The sequence below is a fragment of the Drosophila elegans genome, unplaced genomic scaffold (assembly GCF_018152505.1).
Source record: "Drosophila elegans isolate 14027-0461.03 unplaced genomic scaffold, ASM1815250v1 contig_814, whole genome shotgun sequence".
NCBI lineage: Eukaryota > Metazoa > Arthropoda > Insecta > Diptera > Drosophilidae > Drosophila > Drosophila elegans.
The window spans coordinates 17,063,423-17,086,381 of NW_024546167.1; the positions used below are offsets into that span (position 1 = coordinate 17,063,423).

Genomic DNA, 22,959 nt, shown 5'->3' on the forward strand with positions numbered 1-22,959 from the left:
CCACATCTACAACCATACCCTCAAACCCACAACTATATCTATCCGGGCCTGGACTGTCCCTGGCCTGTGCCTGCGACTGCGAGACTACGTCTACGATTCCATCCACCGCACTTATACCATCGCAGATCCATTTTACATCGGTATTGGTGGGCCGAGAGCCGAAAGCACGATCGAGAGCCGAGTGAAGACGATCGTGCCTGCCGAGCGAACGGGCGAAGAATTTGAATTTCTTTGGTTGGGGCTCGTGTTTAGTAACACTTCGAACGCTTGACGATCTCCACATGTGGGGAGAGTGCTGTGCCCGACGATCGCAGCAGCAGCAAATCAGCGTTTTCTGTTAGTTTTCCACCTATTTTCGAAAATCAATTCTTTTGAATATCGTTAATGTCGGTTTTTTAATGACATATAATTGTATATATAATATAAAAATCGAAAATTCCCAAATTTCTAACTTAATGTTTATCTCGTTTGCAGTTTCGTGTGTGTTTTGAGAGAACGAGAAATAGAGATAGATCGCTAGAGTGAGAGATCAATAATTTGCGGATAGGATCAAAGGACCCATCGAAGATGTTACCCAGAGATCTACGGCATCTCTCGGGTCTTCTGGGCGCCGTGTATTTGCTGGGCAGCCTTATTTCCGTGACCTTAGCAGATGGAGAGGTGAGTAAAGAGTTAAAATACAACTGGTGTTTGACAATTCTTTTAGCCAGTTTAAATATAAATAATATTGATTAAGAGCTACTTAACTTGTGTTAAACAATTTATGGGGTGTGATTTTTATACTTACATTAAAATCACTTTGTATATTAAATCATATTTTTAAAAATCATATGTATGGTTTATATGAAGTGCTTCTCAAACTACATACAGTTTGCAATTGCCCCATTTCAATATTTGAGCGTGTTGTTCGAAGTGCTTCTCAAACTTTATAATTATAATAATTGGTTAAAACCATTTTCGATCGGTTTTCTTGAGGTATTTATAAATAATACACTGTAATAATTCTATAAAGAAAATGATAAGCAAAACCAATGCTTTTCAAACTGCTTACATTGATTTTGCCTGCATTTGGTATCAACCATAAACAACTAAAAATAGGTCAGCTTCCCAGCTCGACTCTTAATCATCGCAGCTATTGTTATTGTTATTCTGCAGCACTGCACTCTTTGATTCATGCACACTTCCGGCATGGAAACATGGCGTAGTTGCAACTCTTTGCCTTCAAAAGATAATCCCTTCAAGTCCGTCCCTGATTCTCTGAGTTCACCTAAGTCCAGCGGGACGGATTATGTCATTAACTTATTTTGGCAACTTGAGAAGGTTGGCGATAAGGTAATTTTGATAACCCCACAATCTTACTATTTGGAGGATTTGTCTTCTCGGCACACCCATTAGGATTCGCATTAAGCGTTTCCGGTTGGCAATCAAAACTTTATGTAATGCTTCTGAGATTAGTAGTATAGGTAATTTTTATCATTGCTTAATTTGGCCACGATTTTAAGAACGGTCATGTTCTATTTTTTTTTGTAGGTAGAACATTTAAGTGGGAATATTTGTAGAAATAAAATTAAAACGAAAATATTTATTTAAACTAAATTTTTAAGAACAGTTAATGATTTAATGGTTTGCCTTTGTGGTTGGCAACAATATCATTTGAACTGTTTGAATTGTGCACCACCTGATAACATCTGGTGCAATGAATGCCTCAAGACTATAGAACATTTTTGTTAAAATCAATTTTTATATTTTTTTATTTAAGATGTATATAATTCAACAATAAACAAGTTTCCTTCTATCTATCTATGTTTATATATTTTTTTTAATAAATATCTATATAATGTTATTTCGTATTGCCCGAAAAACTATGCAACCTTTTTTTTAAACGCCTAATTTACCAACTTAGTGCTCTGCGACTGCCGATTGAACTATATTTAAATAGCCTTCTGATGAACTGCTTGGTCTGTGGACTTTTTGGCTCGAACTGATTTCGTAAGGGCAGTTGAAAAATGGAGCACATGTCGGCGGCACCTAGTTTTTGATGGCATTCGCCGCTTATCAGGCTGCGACTGGGCTGCTGCTGCTGCCCGCTGATCTACACATTTAATTAGACCTATTGCTATGTTGGCGGCATTGACGCCATTGATAGCATGTTCTGCTGATTGCGACATGGATTCCTAGACTCGAATTTAGAAAATATAGAAACAAAATAGAACAGTAACAAGTGTCGCCAGCAGCAGGCCCAGAGGCTATCTCGGCTTGGCCTGACTTTTGCCCACGTCCAAGTTGCCTTTACCCGGGATCACTCTGTAGCTACCTATGTAGCAGCGATTTCCACAATTTCTATGTCGGATTTTGCACTCGATTCGCTGTGGATTGGCTGTGGATCTGTCCTCATCGCCTCACGTGTTTGGCATCATAAATGTGCAGCTCGTCTGACGACTTTGGTAATTCGACCCGCAGCTCTTTTCGCACTCGGTTACGTGGTCAATGCCATGGGCTTGGGACCCTAACTCCCCGATTCCGAGTGAGAGCTCCCAGGTCTTGTGGGTTGCAGCTGGAAGTCTAACCGCAAAACGATAAAATACTTGACTTTTTTTTGCTACCGTTGTTCGAGTTACCCTCATTGAAAACGGGGTTTCCTAAAAACATATATTATATAAAATGAAAACTAACACATTTTATAATTATGAAATGGTCATGATTTGATTATTTAGTTTTTAGTTAATCGGAGCCAATGGGGAAAATTACATTATTTAAAAAAAAATAGCTTTGCTTGCTTATCGCGTATGAGTCAAAAAATACATTGTAGTTATAATCAACGAATTATTTACATACTATATAAGGAAATAATTAAAATGCAATATCAACTAAGTTTTCCATTTTGCAATAATTGAATGAAATCATAAATCATATACAGGAATCTTATTCATACTTCCTTTGTTAGAAAAAAGCTAACGACTAAAAAATATAGTTCTCAACTTTTATAGTTATAAGATTAATGTTTACCTGAAATGATATACAAGTGATTTTAAAGTTTGTCGAGTAATATTATCACTTTATTTTGGTGCACAATTCTTGGGTATTGGGTATTTATTTTTTAACAATTTCAAAGGGTGTTCAACCAAAGTATTTAAGCAAAGTATTTCAGCAGCTAACCGTCTTCAAGCAGTGCCTGTCAAACAGTTCCAACCAGTTTGGCGCTACATTAACCGTACAAATGATTTCCTTTTCCGTTCCGCGAAAGAGAGTCGCCGAACATTTAAGAGCAGCTTTATTTAAAGAGAGAGGAAGAGAGAGATGAACTCATCGAATGCAGCTGAGGCTTTCCATTCTATGAATGAATTTTGATAAATGGTCTTTATCAGTCGATCCGCCCCCTCTTCCTCTCTCACCCCCTTTCTCTATTCCACTGCACTTGCCCGGCTATATATACTTATATACATGGAAATGCCGTTCGATTCCGACAATTAGCAGCCCAAGTGATCGGTGAAGGGTTCTTTTAAAGAATCGCTGGAATGATGGGATTCCAGGGGGGTTACAAGGGGAGCCGGCAATCTTTTGACGTTCTGCACCATTTCAAATTGGAATTGAAAGTTGTTGGTTGTTTGTTGTTGCTTCTGAGGCGGCTGCTTCCTCCGTCTGAAGTCTTAGAAACTTTACTTGTGCACTGTGAAAAACAAATACAAGTTTAGTAAATTTCGAAATATTTCCAAAAAAAAATATATATTTTTAAATTGTTTCAATAATTTGAATAACCAATTTCATTTAATTTCTATCACACATATTTATTTAAATTGAATAAACAACTTACATTTTTTTGCAATGATTTATAAAATAAATTCTTTTTTTTTTGCAGTACTTGTTTAAGCATAAATTTAAAAAACAACAATTACTGGCTATTTCTAAAGGACTTACGTAGAAACATTAGGTTTATTTTATTAATCTTTTTAATATTTAATATTTTTAAGCTCAGCTATTTGTTATTGTGTACTTGCTGTAGCCTCCCGGCATTCCACTTTCTCCCTTCTCTCAAGATGAGTTTAAATTTCTTATTGGGTTTCTGTTTATGGCCGATCCTGGTCCGAACTGACCCGATGCTGGCATAAATCACTGACCACCGCCGGCCAGACATAGCGGAGCCAAATGCGGGGATCGAAATGTAGGGGATCCAACTGGAGACCGCCCAAGAACAACAACTACAGCAGCAACAACAACTCGAACAACAATGATCATCATCTCATTGTTGGACTGGACTCCTTGTGGAAGTTTATTTGCGTGCTTGAGTAGAATTGTTTGGCGAGTTGCATTTCAATTTGACTCAATTATTTATTTATCTGCAACTGAATGCGGAAATTATGCGAAGTCTGTTTCTGTGTGTGAGTGTGTGTGTGTGTGAGTGCAAGTGTGCGATATGGACAGCATGTCGTATGAGTGATATGGGGAGAGGCCACTTAGTAGCAGCCTGTGTAATGAATTTCGTAAATTGAAACGATTATTTATGAGCCAGTGTTGAAGAAGCTGGGAAAAATTGGGTTATCAGTCATCTGTCTCATAACTACAGCTCGTTGTTCTCCTTTTTGCCGCCTTATCAGTTCGCACTGGACTGGCTTATGAAATTGATATTCATCATCAGAGCAGCTCAAATTCTATACATATATTTAGACACTAAATGGTATATACTATACCCGATGTATGTGCCCGCTGCTGAGATTTCATTTCAGACAGCAAACATCTAGCGTCATGGCTAAAAATAAATTTGCCTTGATTTGCTTGGTTAACTTTCAAGAGTTTTGATTGTCTGATTTATTTGCGGGCCATTGAGATGGTTAACCAATGGGTTAACTATTTTCAAACGATCTATGACTGACTGATACTTTATAGAAAAAATATAAAATACATATAAAATTGTTATCAAAACCAAAAGATTACTTGGTGTGTAGATATAACATAATATTAAAATTTTTTCATGTTTCAAATTTAAAACTCTAAATCATTTGTTTAATATATATCACAACTCTAGAAATAAGTCTTATATAACGAATTAAGTACACTATTCAGAGAATAATTGTCTTGGAAGCAAAAATACTTTGGCACAAATACCATAAATCATATTAAAAATTTAAGTTTCAATACTCTTACAGAATACGCTTACATTGACGCTAATTGCATAACTTACAAACGTCTTTCAGGGGATTTACATTTTTTTAATAATTTTCGTTCTGTTATTAATCGATCCTGATAGCTGTAAACTTTGTGTTTGAAACGTGCGTTATAGATTGCCCTGACTTCAGGCCTTATCAGTCAAAGCTCCTCATGAGTTTGTTTTTGTTTTCGAAAATAATGCGAATTATTAGCCCTTGAGATTCTTTAACTTTTGACATATAACACTTGTGGCAAAATAAACTTGAAGAGAAGTAAACACAGCCAATTTGATGATAAAAAGATTATGAAATTAAAGGATATGATCGGCACAAACTTTTTAAATAGTTTCATAAATTTTAGAGTTAAAAAATAAAAAAGATAAATCGTTTAAAGCATTATCACAACAACACAAGATCACAAGATGCTTTATTCCATTGATTACTTTTTCTGTTAGTATTTAGTTATCTGAATAATGTGAATTGAATGCCCGGACAGGTGGAATTCAATCATTTGGCGCTTCCTTATCGCCACTTCATTGGCAATCGTTGCGAATAATATTCAGTTGTGACAGCCTGCTGTCCATCAATTTCAATGTTAATTTGAGTGCAGGGCAATTAGTTATCATCTGTCAGACTTGTGTCCAAACAATTATGTGCGATGATGCCGTAAGCGAGCTCTCAAATAGGCCCAACTGCGTTATTTTCCTACATGCTTTTTTTTGCACGCTTACTAGTGCGTGGGTGTTCTCCATGTTCTCCATGTGGCAGTGCAGATTTTTCTGCATCTTTTTCTTAATGTTATGATGTCAAGCCGGAGCAAAATGATGTCATGCTGCAAGTGCGCCCGTCCAGATGTGCATCCATTATGCTCTACCCGAGTGTGAATGTGAATGTGACTGTGAATGTGACTGTGAATTTGAGTGGGTGTGGGGGCTGGCTTTTTCATGTCAATCACACGCTGCTCATATGTTGGCCCATATACGATTTGTGTATTGCTACCCTGTAGCTGTGCCCCAAATGGGCAGTTTTCGGGTCGACAACTGGGTCGCTTGCTCAATGAAATACTTTAATGGCATGTGGGCCACTAAAAACTGTAATCATTTTTTTTAGGGTCTATAACTAGAATTGCTGAAAGCAATGTTAGTCCGAATTGCTATTTTAACGATGTCAGCTGTTCCTAAAAATTACTTTTAAATAAAAACTTTAAATGCTATGATGCTATATAATGCTATAAAAAAAAATTTAACTGTGTATAAAATTGTTTTTGCTATAAACCTTTCTTTTAATAAAAAAAAAAACTAAGTGTTAAAATAAGAAACATAATTTTGTTATTATTGTTTTGTATTTTTTCTGTCCTTTCGTTAAATTTACTTAGCATTTTAGGGTCTTATACAACTTTTTAATCCAAGCCTTTCATTGTTGCATGTAGTATTTCAAATGTTTATGATGCATATTTTACAAAAGATTTGTTGTTGTTGTTGTTGTTAGTGCAAATTCCCACTCCATTTCATGATCCACATATGTACATATATATAAATTTCAAAATGAAAACGCAGTTGATTGATGGCGCGTGTTGTCCGACTTGAAAAATTGTGTCAATTATGACGCACAAAAGGATCTCCGACAGTGGAATCTGTAGCATAGGTTAAAACTTGAAATTTATAAGTATAAGTTCAGAACTAATTCACTGATTTATTAAGCTTCACTGATTTATTCCTTTGATTTAATTGAAACCCATAATAAAGTTTCAAGTTTAAAAAATGTACAAACATAAAACCTAGTTTTGCTATGATGGCCTAAAATCATTCATATGTTGCAGACTTAGAAGATTCTTTTGTTTTAAGTGTATGTTCGCTGGCTTATTGTCCCTTGGCAACAAAGAACACATCACATTGATTAGTTGGTGTCTGCAACAGATAACCCCTTTGTCCATCATCAATGGAATTCAAGATGAAAGAACATGTTAGTGTCATTAAAATAAAAATTCTATATGTGAACGAAATAAAATGTAATGCCAAAATTTAAATGAATTAATTAATGTTGCTTGAAAATCATTCCGGGCTTATCAGCAGTGATTTATATGCGACATTTTGATTAATATTATTATTATTATTTTTTTTTTGTATGCCACATCCGGGCGGACCAGGCCACCAACTTTAAGACCCAGATTAACAGACGGTTATCTCTCCCCCTCTCTCTCTTTCTCTCTCTCTCTCTCTCTCTCTCTCTAGCCATCTCTTTCCCCCTGAGTGTTTCTATCTCTTTCCAAGACATTTCGCTGCGCTTTGCATTCTCTGAATAATTGCAGTCCCTCAAGTTATTAGGTAGAGTATCGCTTACAGTTCAGCGGAAAGACGAAAAGTTAGCACCCGAGGATTGACATTAGATACTCAGGAGACCAGTGGGCCCAGATTTCCCGATTTCCAGAAAGTGTCGGGCCAATAAACTTGGATGCTTCAGATGCATAACACTTAAGAGAAGAATGCTCCGCTTTATTATCTTTCCGCCCGGCAAACGATTAGCGTGGGTGGGTGTGCCCAATTGTCGCGCCAGATATATCATATCATTTCATATCATATAGTACACCATCTCTGGGCTGCGATTTGAATCCGTGTGGAGGCCTCGACTTGACCTTAAACCACATGCATCATTCGCATTCGGATGCAGGAGCGAGTGGGACGGAATATCGGCAACTGGGACAATTGGTTTAAGTTTAACATGTGTAAATGCGCTTAAGTGCGCCTCGCCACTGACACACATCCGTATATACACGGCTGTATATATAGTCCGCCGATTTGGTCCGACTTTCGCTTAGCAAGCGATTGCACTTACAGTGGTGCAACATTATGGAAGATTCAAGTTCGGGATTAAACTATAGTGGGTATTTTTACTTTAAAACAGTTCTTACTTATGTAATTTTAATTAACTATCCTTATTGACCTACAGAAATATAAACAATTTCGAAACCAAATTCAAGAAAGAAACGATTTTTTTAAAATTTTTTTAGACCTAGAAAAATATAATGAATTTTGAAATCCTAACTCAAAAAAAAAAGGATCTGGACTAAACTATAAAGAATATATATATTTTATAATACCTCTAACATATTCAGTTTTTAACTTAACTTAACTTTAACTGCAATGCACAATTTTTCTATTAGGACCTTCGGGCATCTTAAGAATTTTGAAAACATAGTCTTAGAGAAATGATTCTGGATTAAACTATAACTATAAACTATATTTACGTAGTTTTCAAATCATTGGGATGCAAAATGATACTTTTATCTCTGTAGAGATATATATGATGTGAATTTTGAAACCCTCTTTGTGAACATTTATTGCAAATATTTTTAATATATTTAAATTTCTTCTTATAAGTCAAAAAGTGGTTTCTTTAAGAGAGTATAACTAAATGTTTAAGGCTCAGTAGAAAAGCTGTTATCCTCTCCAATTTTTGTGCCTTATAAAGGGGATACCCAATACCCGACACCTGATGAACAGTTTTCCGCAGACACGCGTGCCCATTCAGGAATTTTATTATTAACTCGGCGAATATTCCCAACCTCCTTTGCTGACATCGGCGGAATCGAGTGTTTGTGTTTTGTAGTTGTACGTGTATGTGAAAGAAACACAGTACCACAGGCATCGCCATCCAAATAAAAGATCACCCTTTCCCCAGTTCGAGTGGTTCTCCCCTCGACAGAACGCCACTTTAGTGGTGCGTTGTCTGGCCGCGGTGCCATCCAAAAAAATCAAATAAAAGTGGCCCATATATGGGGTACTATGTAGCATGTACATTGTATGTACATACATACATATATGTGCATTCGGCACAGATACAGATATGGCCTGGCCCAGTGTCAAGTTCAAGGAAATTGCAGTGCTGTCACTTTTGAACGTGTTACCGCAACAATTTCCACAGTTGATACACATATATTACTATATACCTAATGTTATCCGAGGAGAATTCCTTAAGTTTCAGATTTGGCAATTGATTGAATGAAATCCAATGGTGTCTGCTTTTTGGATTGGATTGGATTTTGGGTTTCTTTTGCAGTCAAAGTCGATTGAAGGAATGTGTGAATGTGAAACAAAAGACTTGAATGAAACCAAGAACTGATCGAAATTTCCCATTTATAAGATATTTTTTTGGCCAGCAATTTAGCAGACCATTGTATGTGTTTCTCACAGTTCGCCTCTCGTTTCCAGAAATCGAGTGCAATTGCCTTGCTGTGCACCTGCATCCCCGATTTTTGGATTTTATTTTCGTATCTGCATTTTCTCGGATTTTTCATTTGTTCGCCGACCCGGGTGGAGAATTAGAAACTAAACAACCGATCCGATCCACAGCATCTTTTGGTTCACCGCACTGAAAAGTTATAGTCTGTAGTCTGTAGTCTTATTTTATTTGGTTTTCTAGTTTTCAGATTTTTTTTTTGATTGAGTTTTTTGCCTTTCGGAAAGGTAAACAATTCACGTTCTCGTTTCGGGAATATTTAGTTAACAGATGGTTTGATCTCCTGCGAGCAGGTTTACTTCTGGGAACTCATCTGGGGAGGATGTACTGGTGCTTTGAACTCTGGCGATGTCATTTGAGATACATATTCGAGGAAAGACATAGCTAAGACTAAGAATTTGCCAAACATTTGACACTAATTTTTCCAGGCAACAAACAATTAAACACAAATTTCCATATGCAAAAAAAATTAAAACAAGATAAGTAAAAGAATCTCGACACATGCGTGCAACATGTGTGCAGTTTTCTTGTTTTTTATTTTTATTTTTAAATTTTTTTTTTGGAGGAACTGTCAGGCGGAAAACTTGAACGAGCACTGAAATTCCATTTAATGAAGGCGGGGCTATAAATTCGGACTTTTAACCAGCATGAAATTATGTCAATTCTATAAATACGGACAAAAACTAAGGATGTTTATGCCTGACATCAATGAGGAAGCCGCAAGAAATGTGCCAATAAATATGTACACGCATGTATGCACATAGGTGTACTTCTTCAACTTCAACCTACCTCAAAAGTGGATTTCAAAGCGATTTCATAATTTGAGAAATTCCAGATAATGCCTTTTTACCGAATTGCACTCTTGTTGTTTATAAATAAGTGCACATTAAATGGGTTAAAAATGCGCTGCAAAGTTTTCCAGTATTTGTACAATTTCCACTGCTGCCCCACCGATTTCAACTTCAGTGAGCGTGTTCTATGCACTCGCTCAATTGACTGGGCCAAAGTAAACGTACTCATATAGAAGATTATCTCATTGCAAACGGAAACTGTGCAATTAAAGCTGCGAACTGCAACTACGGCTGCGAAATGTTGCACCCGCACTCGCTGCAGAATGAGTGCACTTATTGTTGATTTTCTGGCTAAAGCAGGCCGAGATTTTGCTCGTCTTTTTCTTTTCTTTTCTTTTGTTATGGAAAGGAATTGCTAGAAATCGCAGAGCATAAAATCTACAAGTCGAAGGCCAACTTTGCAATCGAACAATTATGCAATTGAGGAACAGCCAGGCCACATAAAAAAGTAGATTTTATTTCCCAGTTTATTAGTTTGTGGTGAAAAATTAAATTTAAAACCTGAGTTTAAATATAAATTATTTCTACACAACCCTAAACATCAAACAAAAAACCAAAAGCAAATTAGGCAAAAAACAAAACACATAAAAACTAAACAGAAAATTTCTCAAAATTTGAAAATTGCAAAAAGAAATTACTTACCTAAGTGAGTAAATTTAAATGTTTCAAATACTAAATATTCACTTAATGATAATGCTCTAATTAGGTACTATCTGCCTACCAGTAAAATATAAATTTAAACACTTCAACGTTATTTAAAAGCAAATAAATAAAAAATAATATATAAAACAAAGAGAGTATAATGTATCGTTTACCACATCTATCACAACATATAATGTTAAAATTTAAATATATTTTAATCAAAACACAAATTAACTTTTTTTGAAAATATCAATGGCTTTTCAATAGTTAGTAAATGGAACAGCATTGCACAACGAATGTAAAACGAATTGGTTGTGACATCTTCGATTACCCACATGGGAGTTTCAATCAGGGGCAATCAATATATATGATACAATCTAATTGTTTGTATATTCCTTGGTGCCCCGTGGCATTAAAATTCGATTTCTTCCCCGATTGACTGAGTGGAGAACGCACAATCTTTGTTCCAGATATGCAACACTACGCTATGCGACTGCAAGGGCATCAAAGGACGTGTTGGTGACGTAGGACCCATGGGAGTGCCGGGCATGGAAGGACCTGCCGGTGAAGTAGGACCCCTCGGATGGGCCGGACCCCTTGGCGAGAAAGGAGATGCCGGCGAGTACGGCGAACAAGGCGAGAAAGGACATCGCGTAAGAGATTATAATTGCTAATTATATACATCCTGATTTGTCCTCAATGACCAACAATTGATTTTCCAGGGCGATATTGGACCTCAAGGTGAATCGGGATACCCTGGATCTAGGGTAAGTAGTTTATATTTCTTATATGTACTTAAATAAATACTAATTTGAACATATTACTTTAAAGTTATTGAAAATTCCATAAAAAAAATATTATATCATATAATATATAATATAATAATAATATATATAGTATATGTCCATATTGATTTAAATGTTTTCTACTCAAGATAATGGTCTATCTTATGGACCATATTTTTGTATAATTTGTAAATAGATATCTATTTGTTTTTGTTGGAGAAAAGTACCCTTTATTTAAAGGATATATTAATAATACTACACTATATTAAAAAGTAAAATTAAATATTTGCTAATCGGTTTTAATGTATTCTACTCAAAATAGATTTCTATTTTTCTAAGAGAAAAGTAAAATAATACAATATTTGCAAATCAATTTTAATGTTTATTTTATTAATTAACTATTAGTTGGTTAGTTAGCTTTTTTCTATAAAGATCTTTATGTTTAAAAGAAATTTAATAATTGAAATTTTTTAAATACTTTTTTGGAGTTAAATAAATTAAATATTTTAGTTAAATTAGTTTTTAATTAAATAGAAAGTTTATTTTTAACCAATTTTTTATATCATACGTAATTAGTTAGCTATTTTTCTCAGCGATGAGCACACTATATTTATTGAGGCTGTAAATAACGAAATCTAGCAAATCTCTTAATGTATAAAGTGAAATGCGTTCAAATACTAAATGTATGACTTGCTTATCCTGTCCACGTAGGGCATTGACGGTGAGCCGGGTACCCCTGGGCCCCGTGGAATCGATGGCTGCGATGGAAGGCCGGGCGTGCAGGGTCCGCCAGGAGCGCCTGGGGTGAACGGATTGCGTGGACCGACGGGCAAGCCGGGTCAGCAGGGTCCACCCGGCGACGCCGGCGAGGGCGGCATCAACTCCAAGGGCACCAAGGGTTCGCGCGGAGAGAGTGGCCCGGCCGGCTACCGTGGCCCGGTCGGATTCAGTGGGGATCGCGGCACCAAGGGTGACACCGGATACCCCGGCCAGCCCGGCGAGCGGGGAGACCCCGGCCTCAAGGGACCCACCGGCGACACTGGCGAAGTGGCCGAGCTGCCCTACCGACTGATGGGCCAGCCCGGACCCAAGGGTGACCCCGGCGATGGCATCACCAGTCCGGCTCAGTCGGATGACGCCTTGAAGGGCTACAAGGGATTTGTGGGACCGCAGGGAGACCAAGGATCAGTTGGACCCCAGGGCGAACAGGGCGAGACGGGTCGCGTGGGCGTGCCCGGCAGCAGAGGTGAAACCGGAGGACCCGGAGATCGCGGCAAGACCGGAAAGGACGGAGGACCGGGTCCGTTCGGAGAGAAGGGCGTGAAGGGTGCCCCCGGCTGGGATGGCCTGCCCGGAAATGATGGTCTGCCCGGCGACCGGGGCGAGGACGGCTTCCCCGGCATGCCCGGCGTGCAGGGAAATGCGGGTCCGCCCGGAATTTACGATCCCACACTGAGTCGCTCGCTGCCGGGACCCATTGGACCGCAGGGTGACATTGGACCGCGTGGCGCTGCCGGTATGCCTGGTGAGCCGGGCAAGCCAGGACGTCGTGGACCACCCGGTCTGCCTGGGCAGTCGGGCGAGATGGGCTTGACGGGCACTCGTGGACCACCTGGAAAAAGTGAACGTGGTGAGGCCGGAGACTATGGACTGATGGGTCGCCCGGGACCCCAAGGACCCGATGGTGAACCGGGACTGCCCGGCCGCTACGGAGTCCATGGAGAACCTGGCTACGATCTGCTCGGCCAAAAGGGCGAGGCCGGCCTCAATGGCGTGCCCGGCATGGATGGCTATCGCGGCGATCGCGGAGTAGTGGGCCTGCCCGGAGACAAGGGCTTGCCCGGCGAGGGCTACAAGATCGTGGGTCCGCAGGGCTCCCAGGGACCGCCCGGCTACCGCGGACGTCCCGGCGACGATGGACGCCCCGGACTGCGCGGCCTGCCCGGCGACAAGGGAATCCGGGGCGACGACTGCCCCGTCTGCCATGCCGGACCACGGGGGCCACGTGGCCAGCAGGGTGACACCGGACGCGATGGCAACAATGGCCAGCGCGGACCCATCGGCTTCCCGGGACCACGGGGCGCCAAGGGCGTGCAGGGCAATCCCGGCAGGAAAGGTTTTCCGGGCATGCCCGGACAGGACGGCATTCCCGGTGATCAGGGCAAGATGGGAGCACCCGGCGCTCCGGGCATAGTGCGAGAAGTGGGCAACCGTAGGGAGGCAGAGCAAGGCGATGAGGGCGAAGCCGGACCTCGCGGCGAACAGGGATTGGAGGGTGCCCCCGGATACGATGGTGTTCCGGGTCAACGAGGCGCTCCCGGCGAGAAGGGCGAACGCGGCGACTACGGCGAACCGGGACTCCCGGGCTACGATGGCCGACCAGGACGTGATGGATTCAATGGTGCTCCCGGCAAGAACGCCTCCACGCCGAGAATTTACCTAGTGGGTGAGCCCGGCTACAGCGGACGGAAGGGAGAGCGCGGCGACGACGGAGACGTGGGCTTCAAGGGCGCCAAAGGTGAGATGCATCCCGGCGAGATCCGAGACAATCCCGGTGAGCCCGGCGAGAAGGGATACCGTGGTCTGCCCGGCCCCCAGGGACCCAAGGGCGAGCAAGGAGCTCCCGGACTCGCAGGCGATCGTGGTGACATGGGACTGCCCGGCATCGCCATCACCGGACCCAAGGGCTCCAAGGGTATGTACGGCGAGGTTGGCGACCACGGGCCCCAGGGCGAGGACGGTGTGCCCGGCTTCAATGGCGAACCGGGTATGAACGGCAATCCCGGCTACAAGGGTCAACGCGGTGTGCCAGGTCAGGCGGTGCTGGCTGGTGAAATCGGCACCCAAGGACGTCCGGGCATCAAGGGCTATCCGGGTGATGCCGGCAGCCCTGGCCCCTACGGACCCGCTGGCCGCCCCGGACAGAAGGGTGTGAAGGGCGAGCAGGGACCCGATGGCGCGTACGGCTTGACCGGACTGCCCGGCAACAAGGGACAGCGCGGTGACACCGTGGTCGGCCCACATGGACCGCAGGGTGAGCCCGGCCGCAACGGGCACCTGGCTCCGCACGGCCTCAAGGGCCAGAAGGGTGAGAACGGCCCGATGGGACAGAACGGACAGAACGGCGCCAAGGGCAGCATCGGCTATCCCGGACGGCGTGGCCTCCTCGGCAATGCCGGCCTGCAGGGCATCCCCGGCAATCCCGGCTACACCGGGATACCCGGCGTGACCGGCGACATCGGCGATCAAGGCGACATTGGCCGCAACGGACGACAGGGCGACCTGGGACCCCGCGGACCCATCGGCGAGATGGGACCCAAAGGTGAGTTCTCTGGATGACACATCTCGTCACTTAGAATTTATTTTAATTATTATTATTTTAAACAATAAAAACGTAATAATAATAACTAAATGCCAATACTTTTCGCTTTGGTTTAGTTATTGTATATATTAAAATATTTATTTCTTTTATTTTTTTTTATGACATTTTTTTTCTATCTGAAATCTTTGATATCTAATATATGAAAATTTACATTTAAGTCATATTAAAATTAGTTATGATGGATTTAAACAAAATTTTAAATACAATGTTTTTCACATTAGTTAAAATTTTGTATATTAAAGCAAGCAATTCAAGATGCATTGTATTAAATATAAAATGTTGGATTCAAAAGCCAGATATTTATTTTAACATTTTAATTGTTTTTAATTAGTGTGATAATTGGGTGCTTTAAAGTAAAAGGAATTTTTGAAATTTGATAAGAATTCAAGTAAACTAGATATTATAAGAACTAAACTGAACTATATATATTGCGGACTTTAATCTGTAACTATAATTTCCCTTAGAAGTATTTTTTTTAACGTAGATTTATTTACTTTATTCCCCTAATGATCTCAATTAAAAGTTTATTTGACCAAGCTATAGATTCCTACAAGTTCAAAATCGAAAAGTGTAGTTAATAAACTAGACCACTAAGTTGTACACAACAACAATAATTGGATCCTATCATTCATGTAGCTCAACTGTTCTAACGAACCTTCGCCAAACGCCTAATTTCAGGTATCACTGGTGACGATGGACCATACGGCTATCCCGGAGCCAACGGCAATCCCGGCAGCAAGGGTCAGCAGGGAGATCGAGGAATCGCGGGTCGCCAGGGTGCCAAGGGCTTCGCCGCCTACAGCGGCATCAAGGGTGACGACGGAGAGGCGGGCTTGACAGGATTGCCCGGCTACCGTGGAGCCCCCGGAGCGAAGGGACAGCGCGGACCGCCGGGCGACACGCCGTTGGCCTTCGATGGAGCATTGGGCCGCAAGGGCGAGCCGGGCAATCCCGGACTCAACGGCATGAAAGGCCGCCATGGACTGAAGGGCCAGCGTGGTGATCGCGGTCTGGCCGGTGAGCGGGGTGCCAAAGGAATGCCGGGAGCTCAGGGATTGGGCGGCCTCAATGGACGCAATGGAGCCTACGGCCTCAAGGGCGTTGTCGGACCACCAGGACCATTTGGAGCTAAAGGACCGCAGGGCGATAGAGGCGATGATGGCTACGATGGCCGGCCCGGTCAAATTGGCGAGCAGGGACCACGCGGACCGGTTGGTGCACCCGGAGCTCAGGGTCAGCAGGGTGACGAAGGTGAAGCGGGCTATCCCGGACGCGTGGAGAACCTCCTGGATCGGTACGAGTACCGCGGCTTCCCCGGCGATCGTGGATTCCAGGGTGAGCGCGGTGCCCAAGGTGAACTCGGTCAGATTGGCTTCATTGGACTGCCGGGCGCCAAGGGTGAGCAGGGCGAGATCGGCTTCACTGGCAAACTCGGATTCGATGGCCTGCCCGGAGTGAAGGGCATGCAGGGCGATCGCGGACTGCAAGGTCCGCCCGGTCTGGAGCTGCCGGCGGAGAAGGGTATCGAAGGCGATGCTGGCTTGGATGGACGCGGCGGTCGTCCGGGACGCGAGGGCCAGAAGGGAGCCCCCGGAGCGCCGGGAGAGAACGGTCGCAACGGAGCAGTCGGACACGCTGGACCCGAGATCGAGGGACCGCCCGGACCCCCCGGAGATGTTGGCTACCCCGGTGCCCCGGGATACAATGGACGGCACGGTCAGGTCGGAGCCAAGGGCGAGCGGGGTGACATGGGTCGCCAGGGTGAGCGCGGTGAGGCTGGCTACGCCATCGTGGGCAGACAGGGAGACACCGGAGACATCGGCTATCAGGGTCTGCCCGGTGCGGATGGCGTCAAGGGTGAGCAGGGCTATCCAGGACAGCCGGGACCGAACGGCAGGATGGGTGTGAAGGGACCACGCGGATCCACTGGCGAGGCCGGCTGGAACGGTATCGATGGCATGGACGGCCTCGTGGGGCCCAAGGGAGAGCCCGGAGTCACGTACTCCTACTCCATGGTCCGTTCGGGCGACCGTGGTGAGCCGGGTCTGGATGGTTTCAAGGGCCAAGAGGGCGATGCCGGACAGCCTGGACTCGAGGGATATCGGGGACAACAGGGTGCGGTCGGATATCGCGGTGACCAGGGTGAAGTGGGCTACACCGGAGCCGATGGCGTGCAGGGACCAACTGGCGACATTGGTGAGATCGGCCTGCCAGGAGCGCCTGGCCTCCCTGGTCGCCCTGGACCTGTGGGTGATCCGGCTCCACCACCACCGGCGGCCAAGAGCCGCGGATTCATCTTCGTGCGCCACTCGCAATCCGTGGAGGTGCCCCGCTGTCCGGCCAACACCAATCTGTTGTGGGAGGGCTACTCGCTGTCCGGCAACGTGGCCGCCAGCAGGGCTGTGGGCCAGGATCTGGGCCAGTCCGGCTCCTGCATGCGCCGGTTCACCACCATGCCCTACATGCTCTGCGACGTGACGAACGTCTGCCACTTTGCCCAGAACAACGACGACAGTCTCTGGCTGTCCACCGCCGAGCCCATGCCCATGACCATGACGCCCATCCAGGGCAGGGACCTCATGCGATACATCTCGCGGTAAGCACCAAGAATCCCTTAACCAAAACCCCTTTCTGATGTACCCTTTCCATCTGCAGTTGCGCGGTGTGCGAAACCACGACCAGGGTCATCGCCCTGCACTCGCAGTCCATGTCCATTCCGGACTGCCCCGGCGGCTGGGAGGAGATGTGGACCGGATTCAGTTACTTCATGGTATGTGCTTCAGAATCTCAACTTTATTTATTTTTTTTATATTTTTTTTTTTATTTTATCGAAAGTTTTAAGATTTCTAATGAGGAATTTTAATATCCAACACGAAACTTTTAAGACTTCATTGACTTTATAAAGTATTATTGTACTTCAGAGTTAAGCTTTTAAATTAAAAACAAATTTTTTTTTATGATCTTGTGTCCCAGTATTTGTAAACAGTAATTTCCTAGAAATGTCTAAAAAATGTTCAGAAGGTTGCTTTAAAATCCAATTAAAATTCCGTTGGTTTTACAGACTTTAAAAAGTAATTAACGTTCACATATTGGTTTGACTTTCCTAATTTTTGTTGTTCTAAATATTAAAATATTTTATTATTTTTTTTTCGTTTAAATTAATTGTTTTCAGAAAATGTTATTTAGATTTAAGTCATAAAAACATAAACTAATATTTTCTACATTACTCTAAATGTTTTAATCTTAAGTCTTGTAAAGTAATATTTATTCTATTAGTTATTATGATTGGATAAATTGTTGTTTTCAGAAGCATAATAATTATTTTAAATTTTGATTTTGGTGTTCATTTTTGCTCAGATTTGTAAAGCAACATTTTTTCTATGGTTAGTTAAATTATCTTTACACAACTTGAGATCAGTTTCTGAAACTTATCGATGATACTTTCACTTTTTAATTGAAAGACATTTTTAAGACACCCATGTATATTTTAATGTCCCCTGGAAGAGATTTCCATGTTACAACCTGACATGATTTTAACTTGACCCATCAAAAATCGACTTTCAGACCACCTTGGATAATGTTGGAGGCGTTGGACAGAACCTCGTCTCGCCGGGCTCCTGTTTGGAGGACTTCCGCGCCCAGCCGGTGATCGAGTGCCATGGCCATGGACGATGCAACTACTACGATGCGCTGGCCTCCTTCTGGTTGTCCGTGATCGAGGAGCAGGATCAGTTCGTTCAGCCCCGCCAGCAGACGCTCAAGGCCGATCCGACCAGCAAGATCAGCAGGTGCGCTAAGCCAGGTCAAAGGTCGAATCCATGTAGCTGAGTATAATGGGTATCGTTTTCCAGGTGCACGGTTTGTCGACGAGTCGCTGTGGCCCGTGCCACGATCCCGAGGACATCCTCATCTTGGACCACCGATTCACTCCCAAGGAATCCTTCGGGTGGCTCCACCGCCAACCGGGGATCATCTTCGGGTGGCTCCAGTGGCTCACCTACGGACACCAGATTTGACTATAGGGCTGGCTGGCCATCAGGCAGTGGCTCGCCATCCAATGCTGGAGCTAACACTGCCTGGTCAACAGGATCCAATGCAGGAGCCAATCCTCGCTCCAATTCAGGCGGCTGGAATTCGGGCTCCCGAGCAGGATACAATCCTGGTTCCGGCTCCGGTTCCGGCTCTTCCTGGCCATCGAGATCCAGCGCAGGAGGCAGTCCCGGCTCCAGCTCTTCCTGGTCATCGGGCTCCAATGCAGGAGGAGGTGGTCCCGGATACAACGCTGGCTGGTCAACAGGCTCCAATGCAAGAGGCGGCACTCCTGGCTCCAACGCGGCCTGGTCAACCGGCTCCAGCTGGAGCAGCGATCCCCGCAATCCAGCCGGATCGAGGTACACCTCCACTGGACGTCAACAGGGAAGGTATCAGCCACAGGGGCCGAGCAACTTTGAAACCTACGACGAGTACGGTCGCTATGGGGGCAACACCCGCCAGTACAACCGACGACCCCGTGAGGACACCATCGCCCCCTAGATTGCAGTTCTTACTAAGTAGCAGTTAAATTTTTGTCTTAAGTCTATTGCTATCCTATCACGATCACGATCAAGATCACGATAACGATCCAACCCACAATACCCGCAACTCCACAATACCCCAGCCAAAATAAGCAAACTCCGAACCACTGAACAGTGCCATTTTCCGTGGATATGTAATCTAATTACGTGGACACCTAATATTAATAATATAACATACATGCCGAATGCCAAAAATGAAAATGGGGATGGGAAGAGAGAACCACTGCCTTCACTGCAACGAAAGTTAAATCTCCTGCCTCTGTTGGGATTATTGTAAACGTAACAAAACCAAAAACAAAACCCAGTTTTTTGATAAATAAAATGTACAACTCGTAAAACCAATGCAGAAGAATTTTTGTTTCCTTACGATTCGAAACAGTTGATAATATAGATAATAGGTATAAACATTATCAGCAAACTGGCAAAGTTTTAAGTTTATTTTTAATTTTATCAAAGAATTTAGCAAAAGTTTGTCACTCTTTAAATGTTAATCAATCTAATGTTCTTTGATATGCATTGTCATTTTCAATCCTTTACCTTTTTTAAAAGAACAAAAAATCGGTTTTATTATGCCTACGAAAAATAAGTTAACGAATGATATCTGACAAAACCCCACCTTACGCCTTATCTATTCAAAGAAAACACGTTTCTTTCGGTTTTGAAACTGTAGAGCGAATTTATTTTTATTACAATTTGAAAAATGGTTTCACATATCCCCGGCTAACAAGTAATGATACACAATCCCCTAAAGGCTTTGGACAAGTTACATCTTTATGGAGGCAGGCTTTTTCTACTTTTAATCTCGAGATGTACCCCGTGTTTTCGGTCCGGTTGCTTATCGTCATACTGTCGCACAAAACAAAGAACACGTACAGATCACCAAGCATTGGAAAGGAATACAAAGACATACAGGTGGCTTACAGTAGGGCTAAAGTAAGGGGTGAAAACAGAGATACGGCTAAGTAGGTAATATCAGGACAAGAGCTTATGTTTAAGATAGGTTAAGATAGCCGGTAAGCCCGGCTGTTTTGGTGTTGTTGTTGTCCGGCTACTGTTTTCGCCTCGCCATCCTATCCGCTCGCCGCTATTATTATTTAACAAAGTCCGGGTTCTCCTGCACCTTTTCGGTGAACTGCAGATGATTGTCGATGATCTGGAAGAGGACCTCCGGCGAGGGAAAGCGTCCTGTCTGCAGCTTCGACCACACAGGCACATCGTTTAGGGTTATCTCGAAGGCACCGGATGAGATGAGCTGGCCCTCGAGCATGTTGCCCAGGAAAAAGATCATCATGCAGGCGTATATCTTGTTCGCCTGCAGGTGACTCCACCAGCTGGGCGTGTTTAGGCCAAAGAAGGTGAACGGACTGACCGCACTGACCACGGACACAATGATGATGATCTTGAGGGCAAATATCAGCTTCGAGAGGTAATAGTTCAGACCCGGCGGATCGTAATTGCCGCCGTGCACCTGGATCTGTGGGTACTTCTCGCCCATCAGGTTCACATAGTCCTCGAAAGCCTTGCGGTAGCCGCAGGAGTAGCTGTTTTACGGAGGAGGGACGAAAAAACACGTACTTCATTAGCCTTATCTATTATGTTAATTGCCCCGCATATCGCACTCACCAGTAAAGAAAAGTCATCGTCGGCGCTATGTTCTGGCTGAATTTCGTGGCCGGTATCTCTTTCTCGCCCTCGGCGACCACCAGGGCGTAACCGGCACATAGGCAGAGCACCAGCAGGGCCACGTTCCTTCCGTTCAGAGCTTCCATTGTGTCCTTTGGCCCGATTTTCCTCGCTCGAATTTGGAATTCAATATTTGCTCACACTTTTGCTTCAGTGTTTGTCAGTGTGACCGTTTGGCGCTGGCTTGCAAATACCCCTAACCCTACTATGTTTACGTTCCGCTGTGACTGGCAGAGCTATTGGTAGCAAATCAGTGATGCTTTAAAGGGCTGGTACTTCCGTTGCTCCAAATAATTAACTATTTTAGCGACCGTAAACATTAAAAGATATATGAAATAATTATTACAAGATAATGCGTTTTTTTCAGCGAAAAAAATTACTCATAATATAATAATTGATTTTATCTAGTTATAAAGTATACGAATCGATAGTTTAAATAATTAATAAACATATCGATATATTGACATTAAGCAAGCGTGATTCCCATCTCAGGCGTTTGCGCTTCGCTGTGAGTGTCGACAAGGAGGTCTGAAAATAAGCAGATTGTTTATTTTCTTCGTCAAACAAATGCTTGCAACATGGTAAATGTTATGAAAGGAGTGCTGGTGGAGTGGTAAGTAGTCGCTTTCACGTTAGCAAAGCTTTACTTAACCAAATTCCCGCAGTGATCCTGCTATGAAACAATTCCTGCTGCATTTGGACGAAAAGCTGGCTCTGGGGCGCAAATTCATTATCCAGGATCTGGACGAGAACCATTTGTTTATCTCCACGGACATTGTGGAAGTGCTACAGGCGCGAGTCGATGATTTAATGGATCGGATAAGCTTCCCGCTGCATGACAAGGACGCTTAGAAATCTCCCCAAACAAATAAAACCCACCCGCAAGAACTAGAAACAGAAAAAAACAACCATGACGGGTCGCGAATCCAATCGCATTAAGGATGCTGAGAAGAAGCGTGTTCTGGATGTCACCGCTCGCCAGAGACGTGCGCGCAAAGCTCTGGAGGCCTTGGAGCAGGATAACTTCCACGATGACCCCCACGCCGACCTGGTAATGTCGAAGAAGTTGCCGAAATTCCAGGACAATTTGAAAACGGGCAAGGAGAAGAAGGGCAAGCGCAAGGGCGCCGAGTACTTTCGCGCCAAATATCGAAAGAACTTCCAGCAGCTCCTCGAGGAGGACAAGGACCAGCGGCCCAACTACGAAAGCGCCTCGGCTCCGGCACCCCAGAAGCCCATCCGACATTTCTGCGCCGTCTGCGGCAACTTTTCGCTGTACTCGTGCACCGCCTGCGGAACGCGATACTGCCGCGTGCGGTGCCTCAAAACGCACCAGGACACGCGATGCCTCAAGTGGACCGCCTAAAAATGGTTGTAGTGTTAACAATAAATCAAAGTCTAGAAATTAAAGCAAGGTTTTTATGTAAATTCGTCCGTCCTAAAGAGTTTAGGTATGAGCTATAGTTTAATAGGAACAAAGATAGATCGAATGGGTCAAAACGGAACTATAAATCCTGCAAAAAAAGACGACTTCAAACCAAATGACCATTTTGAATATTTAAAATTAATAAAATCTAGCTTGAAGAATGATTTTTAGCAATTTTCCCAACCAGGTTCGTGTCACGGCTACGAATGTGGTTCGAAACGCAAATATTTGGCGATTTA

The 22,959-nt window shown here is 43.4% G+C and overlaps 4 protein-coding genes across 4 annotated transcripts; 3 read left to right on the forward strand and 1 right to left on the reverse strand.

Annotated features, from left to right (window-relative positions):
- Nucleotides 1-225: 225 nt before the first annotated feature.
- On the forward strand, nt 226-19,953 carry LOC108147779 (collagen alpha-5(IV) chain). Its single transcript, XM_017274509.2, has 9 exons — nt 226-336; nt 475-660; nt 11,341-11,523; nt 11,593-11,637; nt 12,367-14,977; nt 15,716-17,633; nt 17,693-17,807; nt 18,602-18,825; nt 18,889-19,953. Exons 2-9 carry the CDS (start codon nt 568-570, stop codon nt 19,568-19,570), a joined length of 5,871 nt encoding a protein of 1,956 aa, XP_017129998.2. The 5' UTR covers nt 226-336; nt 475-567; the 3' UTR covers nt 19,571-19,953.
- Nucleotides 19,954-20,261: 308 nt separating this feature from the next.
- On the reverse strand, nt 20,262-21,474 carry LOC108147802 (thioredoxin reductase-like selenoprotein T homolog CG3887). The gene is made up of 2 exons (XM_017274543.2): nt 21,235-21,474; nt 20,262-21,152 (listed from the first exon to the last, which is right to left on the reverse strand). Exons 1-2 carry the CDS (start codon nt 21,378-21,380, stop codon nt 20,702-20,704), a joined length of 597 nt encoding a protein of 198 aa, XP_017130032.1. The 5' UTR covers nt 21,381-21,474; the 3' UTR covers nt 20,262-20,701.
- Nucleotides 21,475-21,790: 316 nt separating this feature from the next.
- On the forward strand, nt 21,791-22,265 carry LOC108147813 (general transcription factor IIH subunit 5). Its single transcript, XM_017274556.2, has 2 exons — nt 21,791-21,907; nt 21,960-22,265. The coding sequence occupies exons 1-2, from the start codon at nt 21,873-21,875 to the stop codon at nt 22,144-22,146; spliced, it is 222 nt and encodes a 73-aa protein (XP_017130045.1). The 5' UTR covers nt 21,791-21,872; the 3' UTR covers nt 22,147-22,265.
- Nucleotides 22,205-22,704, forward strand: LOC108147808 (zinc finger HIT domain-containing protein 1). The gene has a single exon (XM_017274550.2). It carries the CDS (start codon nt 22,205-22,207, stop codon nt 22,658-22,660), a length of 456 nt encoding a protein of 151 aa, XP_017130039.1. The 3' UTR covers nt 22,661-22,704.
- The last annotated feature ends 255 nt before the right edge of the window (nt 22,705-22,959 follow it).